We start from the raw sequence: 7854 nt of genomic DNA, 5'->3' as shown, positions 1-7854 counted from the left end.
TGTTCAGCATCAGATGATGACCATCATCTCAGGAAATCCTTTTTGTAGGGAAAAAAAAAAAAAATCTCTACCATCTTCTCTTGCCCCAGTCTTTTAAATCTCCAGGCTTTCTAAGAGGTTACACCACTGAGATTTTCCGTGAAAAGCTAGCCCAGTCCAGGACATAAGATCAGTCTCCTATCTTATTTCTGTTCGTAGAACAAAAAAGGAAGGGGCTACCAATTGCCAAGCATTGAATACCTACTATGTGGTAGGCACATTTTATAGATAATTACAATTATTACTATTATTTTAATTTGAGAGAAAGAGAGAATGCATGCGAGTTGGGGAGTGAAGCAGAGGGACGGAGAGAGAGAGAATCCTAAGAAGGCTCCATGCTCAGTGTGGAGCCCGATGCAGGGCTCGATCCCACCACCCTGGGGTTCCTGGGGTTGATCATGACCTGAGCCTAAATCAAGAGTCAGACGTTCAACGGACTGAGCCACCCAGGTATCCCTCCACTTATTCTTAACAACTTATGAGATAGGTATTATTATCCCCTTCTCAATTTTACAAGTAAGTGGAAGCTAAGATTCTATAGTTAACAAATCTCAGAGTGAGGAAGTGAGCCCTCATTGATCTACATAAGTTTTAGTGTTTGCAGCCTGCAATGTAATTAGACCAACTTATCCCTATGAGGTGAGGGTTTCTTTTAGGTGAGGGGTATTCCATGTTTCTATGTTAGGGAAGTCATAACCTAACAGGGTTAGTCTCTGTTAACTTAGTATGACAGGGAAATTGTTTTCAGAAATACTGTCTGCGGACACTTAGACCCTGATCCTGCCTTTTTTTTTTTTTTTTGATGTTTTTTATTTTTTTTTGAGAGAGAGACAGCATGAGCAGGGGAGGGTCAGAGAGAGAGGGAGACATAGAATCTGAAGCAGGCTCCAGGCTCTGAGCTGTCAGTGCAGAGCCCAACGCGGGGCTCGAACCCACAAACGGTGAGATCATGACCTGAATTGAAGTCGGACGCTTAACCGACTGAACTACCCAGGTGCCCCCCGATCCTGCCTTCTTGGCTCCACAATTATGTGACACCGATGACAGTGAGTGTGTTTCAAGAGAGGTTGATGTTTCTAAACATTCCTATGAAAATAGGCACAGAGAGGGACGCCTGGGTGGCTCAGTTGGTTAAGCGTCTGACTTTGACTCAGGTCATGATCTCATGGTTGGTGGATTCCAGCCCCACATCAGGCTTTGTGCCGACAGCTCAGAGCCTGGAGGGTGTTTCAGATTCTGTGTCTCCCTCTCTCTCTGCCGCTCTCCCACTCATGTTCTGGCTCTCTCTCTCAAAAATAAATAAACATTAAAAAAAATTTTTTTAAATAGGCACAGAGATGGTTAACACAAGCCTTTCTGCCACAGTGAATAAGCCCTAAGTATAATACTTGGCAAGCCCCAGTAATAAAGCAAAAATTTGGATTTTTTTTTCAAATTTTGAATACTTCAGTTGCATGCCTTCTTAGGGAACTAGAAGGCAGAAGAGAGCTGTACTAATATATGTGGCATCTGTTCTTCCTGCCAGGCCACTTTATTCCCATTAAGTTCCGTGTCTTTCACTGAAGACAATGGCAACTCAGAGTAGCGGTTCAGTAACCCATCTGAACACTGTGGCACCATACAGAGTTACCCAGTGTCATATCCATCTAGTGGAGAACAGAGACCTGCAGAAATGACGGAAATGACATAATGACGTATGCTAGAATGCAGGTACCCCAACATGTGTAACAGAACACCCTAGGTGAGAGGTAGAGGGTGCTCATACTTAATTTTTTTTAAAAATTAATAAGAACTGTACATCCACATATTTACATTTATGTGTAGATAGTTCTAGAAGACTTCTCAGGTAACTGATAACTAGTGGCATCACTAGTTGTGATAGTCCAAGGGGGAAGTGAGACCTACTCTGATCGTATGCGATGGTGGTTCAAGGGCCGTCTGGACAGACCTGGGAGCTCTGGAGACCTTCCCAGGGGATCCATGAGAACAAAACTATTTTCCCAACAATCCTAGGATATTTGGCTGTGTTTCACTCTCCCTCGCCCATGATTATATGGTGGAATTTTTGAGAGGGTACGTGATATGTGATATTGCAACAAATTGAATTCAGAAGCGGATGTGAAAATCTGTCTTCGATTAAGCCAGATATCAGTGAGATTTTAAGTGTATTTATTTTGAGAGCAGGAGAAAGGCAGGGAGAGAGGGAGAGGGAGGGAGAGAAAGGGAGAATCCCAAGCAGGTCTCACGCCCGGTGTGGAGCCCAACATGGGGCTTAATCCCATAAGCCTGGGATCTTGACCTGAGCTGAAATCAAGAGCTGGACGCTCAACTGACTGAGCCATGCAGGTGCCCCTCAATGAGATTTTTTTAAATGTTAAATAATGCCACTGTTCTCAATAAGCATTTTTTGAAAATAGCTATTTTTATTTAAAAAATACATTCACATATAATCATCACAATAATTTAACAATAATTTTTAAGAAATTACACATTAATAATAAAATGGAATAATTATTATTTTAAGTAATTGATAAATTTAACATTCTGTTTTATTTATTTATTTATTTATTTAAAAAATTAAAAAAAAATTTTAAATCTATTTCTGAGAGAGAGAGAGGGAGAGAGAGACAGCATGAGCAGGGGAGGGTCAGAGAGGGAGACACAGAATCCGAAGAATATGTGCTGACAGCTCAGAGCCCAACATGGGGCTTGGACCCACAAGCTGTGAGATCATGATCTGAGCCGAAGTTGGATGCTCAACTGACTGAGCCACCCAGCCTCCCCTTAACATTCTGTTTTAATTNCAGGCTCCAGGCTCTGAGCTGTCAGCACAGACCCCGATGCGGGGCTCGAACCTACTGACTGTGGGATCATGACCTGAGCCGAAGTTGGACGCTTAACCGACTGAGCCACCCAGGGGCTCCTAATTTCTAAATTGATAGATATCAACAGGTGCAGCCCTCCTAAACAGAACCTCTTTGCGACCCCATCAGTGACCGGGGTACTTGTGGGGTCTCTGTGTGACAGTCGAGCACAACAGCGTTGTGTTGGACAGAAAGTGTGAGTGAAGCAAAGTTTGTAATGCAACATTGCTTTCCCTTTTCTTCCCCTTCCATAAAGGGATATCTATAAGCGGCCTGGGGTTCCATGCTCTAGAAAGTTCCAAGGCTTGTGGCTTGACGCAAAGACGTTGCAACAACTGAAGACACGCAGAAGTTAGCTGTCGTCAAGGACCCCGTTCCTCAGAGAATGTTCTGCACTCATGGATGTAAGTAAGGCCAGTCACTGAAGCTGTCACCCCATGAGACCGGAGGCGAGGGGAGGAGGGGACTCCACCTGCTGCCAGTGTGGGCTCTCTGGAGCCCCTCACTTAGCTGGCTGGTGTCACAGGGAATGTTGAGCACACGGGTTCTGTGCCGAGAGCTAGTATCAGAGGAGACCATGGTTCGGATTGTATGATGTTGAATGTCAGTTCACTCCTCATGCTCATGGATCCAGATGTGGCTAACCTCAATTAGCGGCTGATCCTGGGGTGTCTTCCCTGACTCCGAGTGGCCCAGGGTGTCTTGACCTTCCCTGTCTCGACAGGGTCCACTGGAATCTCAGGGTTCCCACATCCATCTAGGTCTCTCCTAATACTACAATTACATTCACTTATTGTTTTTATAAGTTGCCTTCATCCAGCAATAATTTGAGGTGGCTTAGAGAAAAATAATAATTCAGAGAACTATTAAAATCTGGGTAATCGAACCAGAGTTCTGTAATAAGCTTTGAGGGAATGAAAACCTGACCTGGGGTACTTACTTAGCTCTGGGACTCAAGGCAGAGAGAGGTGTGTGGGGCACCTCAGAGCGTCCATGAGGAACTAGGTAGCGTTCCCCCACCTCAGGGTGGTCTGCTCCGGGTGAATCTTGGCTGCATGGACTTCTCAGTTCATCCTTTAGCAGAGTTGGATTCCACTAATGACTAATGAATCTAAAATTGTAGTAATTCCACGAGTCTGAGACCTTTTCAGCCTGGAGCTCACCGAAGGCAGAAACCCTGTCTCCTTCACACGTCCATCTCTGCATCCAGCAAGGGTCTGGCACACAGAAGACGCTCAGGGGGGAACCCGCTGGCTTACTCCTTATGGCTCCCATAGAACTTGCTGAATGAGTGGATGGCTGAGTAAATAACATGGAGCCGTGAGTCCTTGAGGGTGAAGGATGAGGGCAGGAGGGAAAAGTGGCATTTTCTCACATTTTCCAGGAGATTGCTTCTCACTCTCAGGATGCTCATTGGGTTATATACTCCTTGCCATTTATTATCGAAGGACTAAACCCCTTCCACATTTCTCCTTCACCTCCTTGTGATGATAAAATACCTTGGGTCCCTTTCTTCTCAAAGATTGCCTTGAAACTAATGTATTCCCTTCCTTCCTTCTTTCATTTGTTCCTTCCTTCCGTCCGTCCGTCCGTCCTTCCTTCCTTCCTTCCTTCCTTCACCCCTCCCTCCCTCTCTTCCAATAGACTTCAGATAGACTCTTGATACCAGAAGAGCTAAAACGGCTGGACTGGAGCCTTCATGATGTGCAGCTGAGAATGAATAAGTCATAGCTACAATGTAACCACCAACTAGAAGTTACTGCAGACTTTTTTCTATTACACGAGATTCCTCAGACATGATTCATCTGTGGATCGTTCCACTTTACCTTTCAGAAACTGTCACCGTGGCCTTTTCTTCCCCTGCTACCCCATCTCAGGCGACTGTTTCCAGAAATTACTATCAGTATCCACGGCTTGTACCATCTACCGCCTTGTCTTGTAAAGCCTCGTCTGGCTACCTCCCGCCACCTCCACTGTCATGTTACACCGACAACTATCTCAAGTCCTTCTGCTCTCCCGGGACAGAGTCCCTCTGGTCTCTTGCTCCTTTTCTGAGAATGACGACATTAAGTATTTCATTCTGTCCAGAGGCTTCAGTCTCAGTTTCCTGTGTCTCCTATTAACAGGAGGACCAAGTAATTTAGCATCTAAATGGGAACACTTGTGAGGGAAAGGCGGTGTTATTAATAGATGCTCCGGAACATGGGGCTGATCTGAACGTACGGTCAAGGTTGGCATCTGCCATGAATACCGAGAGCAGAGGTTACCGATAGCCTTTGGAGATCAGCTCCTCCAGTTATGTTTGGTTGGTTGTTTTGGGCCCCAGGGCGGGGCTCTGGTATCCATCCAGCCCAGCCCAGTGTTACATAAGCCTATGGAGACTCTGTCCCCTCGTGGCTGTTAGAGCGCCCGGGGGACACGGTCAAGCTCGCCACGGGACTGGAGGCCCGCGTTCGTGAGCCGGCAGAACGACCAGCCTACCTTCCCCGCCTTTTCCTCCCCTTTCGTCGTTCCCTCCTCTCCCCTCCCCCTCTGCTCCTTCTCCTCCGGGTCCTCGTTCTNCCTCCTCTCGCTTTTTTCTTTTTGTCTCCTTCTCTCTCTCCATTTGTCATTCACACCATCTTCCTTTCCTCTCTCTCCCCAAATGGCTCTTCCAGCTCAAAAGAGCAGGACTGCCAATGTGAGCTTCTCCTTTAAAGGAAAAGTTTGTGTTTCCAACCGGGGCTTGATTCTCCTTCGTGACTTAGAAGCCGTCTTTCTCCCACTGCAAGTGGCCGAGGACTGGTCTGTTTCTNGTGACATTCGGAGCCGTGACCGGGACAAACCTGGGAGGTGTCTGCTTGTTACAGAGCACGTTACGGTTGAGATAAAAGAGGCGCTGTGACCACATTGCTACATAAACCTTGGCATCTGAGATTTTTGAGTTTGGCTGTGCCAGGATCATTATAGGAAAGACAAGGTGAGGACCAGTGTCTGACTAATCAGAGAGCCACAGCTATTGCGGGTGTGCCACGCAGGAGAGGAGAGACTAGTTAGAAATTGAGGGAACAAGCCTGCCCAGGAGAGAGGAGGTCAGGTGTGCAGCTGGCTTGGACATTTCTAGATGAACTGGGCTCCAACAATGTTCTGAAAAGCATGAGCTGCGAATGGACGGTGGTGATGTACAAGGAGCCGTGGGGCTGGAGAGCAGCGTGGGACCCAAGGACTTTGGGTCACAGCTTTACTTACAAAAGTGGTAACTGTTATTGGGCACCTGTGATGTGCGAGGGACTCTGCAAGTGACTTGAAAGCATACGGATAGAAGTGAGAGATCATTCCAGCCCAAGCGCTCATGGCCAGCAAGAAAGGGAAGGAACAAAAGAGAGAACCGTGCTCAAGGAGGTGCGCAGAGGGGCTTGAGTGGTGATGGTAGGGGATGGCACTTGGGGCTGGGTGGTCCCCGACTGTGGAGGGGTGGGGCTGGGGCCAAGTGTGGGGGTACAGGGCAGCAGTGAGGTATGCAGAGGCCGAGGGATGGGTTGGTCCCTAGCAGCAGAGCTGACCTTAGTAGCAAGGACAAGGAGTGAGCTGCGAACAAAGATGGCACTGGATGTGGGAATGGAGGGGAGGGAGCAGCTGGTAGTCTATGGGGAGCAGAGGGTTAGGGCCGAGGAATGGTGGGAGAGAGCGCTGGAAAGGAGGTGGATTCTGGGGAGAGAGCTCTGACTGCTGGCTGGGCTGCGGCATCTGGACGCCATCTTAGGGATTCAGCATCTGCATGGTATGAGCCCAAGGAGGGAAGGATGACGTTGCTTCTGAGGATCCCAGTTTCAGATGCCTCTCTTGCCGAGTAGGGGTGCAGTTCTGAGCCGATGTGGGGGGGGGGGAATATTCAGATGCCTAAGAATCTATATGAGTGAAACACTTGAAGGCAGCATGTTCTAAGGTGTTGGTCTCTTGGTTTTCCTTTGGTCTTCATGGCTTATAAGAAACTTAAGGGTCAGCCACAGCCTGCATCACCCTCAGAGTACATCTAGGGCTGCTAGCAAGAATCTTATTTCCACTGTTTCCATTTTCATTGCCCTATAATTTCTCATATTATATTAATTATTTTAGCCTGAGATTGTGGGCCGCAGGAATGATGTTAAGTGTTCCTGGCTGGCAACATTTACTGAATTTCTTTCTGTGCTTGAACTTATTCAAAGTTCCTGCTTCCTGGGCATGGAGCTCCGGGTCCCTCCTCTTGTGAAGGATGAGAGGGGTTGGGGTATCCCTTCTGGACATTCGTAACATTTGTCAGAATTGCCCACTGATGTCTCATTGTCTCAGACATTCATGTGACCTCTTATATTGATTAATTTTTTATGTGCATGAGCTTCTATCCTCCCCTCCCCCCAAAAAAAAGAGATTACAAGAACCTTTTAGCCAAGGCCTGAGTGTCTATTAGGTGGATTTGCTTTTGTGTAGCATTTAGCATAGTGTTCCACATGCATTATCTGTTTGGGGGTTGAGAAACGGGGTTGGTGGTGGTGGGCAGCTGGAACCCATCTGCTCCCATGTTTCATCCCAGAACTGGGCTTTATAGAGGATGTTCCAAAGCAGATCTTTGCTAATCAAAGCATCATTCACTGATAGCATCGCTGTCACCTGGGAGCTTGTTGAAGATACAGAGTTTCATACCTCAGACCTCAGAGTCTGTAATTATTTTTTTTAATGTTTTATTTATTTATTTTTTTGAGATAGAGACAGCATGAGCAGGGGAGGGTCAGAGAGAGAGGGAGACACAGAATCTGAAACAGGCTCTAGGCTCCGAACTATTCCTCAGCACAGAGCCCGATGCGGGGCTTGAACCCACGAACCATGAGATCATGACCTGAGCCGAAGTCGGACGCTCAACCGACTGAGCCACCCAGGTGCCCCTGTAATTATTTTTTAAGTTTTTTTTTTTTTTTTTTTTGGGAGGGATAGAGAA

At 47.0% G+C, this 7854-nt stretch overlaps 1 protein-coding gene across 1 annotated transcript in view; it reads left to right on the top strand.

Moving 5' to 3' along the window:
• Nucleotides 1-3218: 3218 nt before the first annotated feature.
• The window catches only part of DDR2 (discoidin domain receptor tyrosine kinase 2), a 128748-nt gene continuing 124112 nt past the window's right edge, over nt 3219-7854 (top strand). The window contains exon 1 of the mRNA XM_077760008.1: nt 3219-3307. Within this exon, the coding sequence (XP_077616134.1) occupies nt 3302-3307 (6 nt within the window). The 5' untranslated portion in view covers nt 3219-3301. The remainder of the gene's footprint in view (nt 3308-7854) is intronic.

Source organism: Crocuta crocuta, unplaced genomic scaffold, assembly GCF_008692635.1.
Source record: "Crocuta crocuta isolate KB4526 unplaced genomic scaffold, BGI_CrCroc_1.0 scaffold133, whole genome shotgun sequence".
Lineage (NCBI taxonomy): Eukaryota > Metazoa > Chordata > Mammalia > Carnivora > Hyaenidae > Crocuta > Crocuta crocuta.
This window is presented reverse-complemented; position numbering and strand designations above follow the sequence as displayed.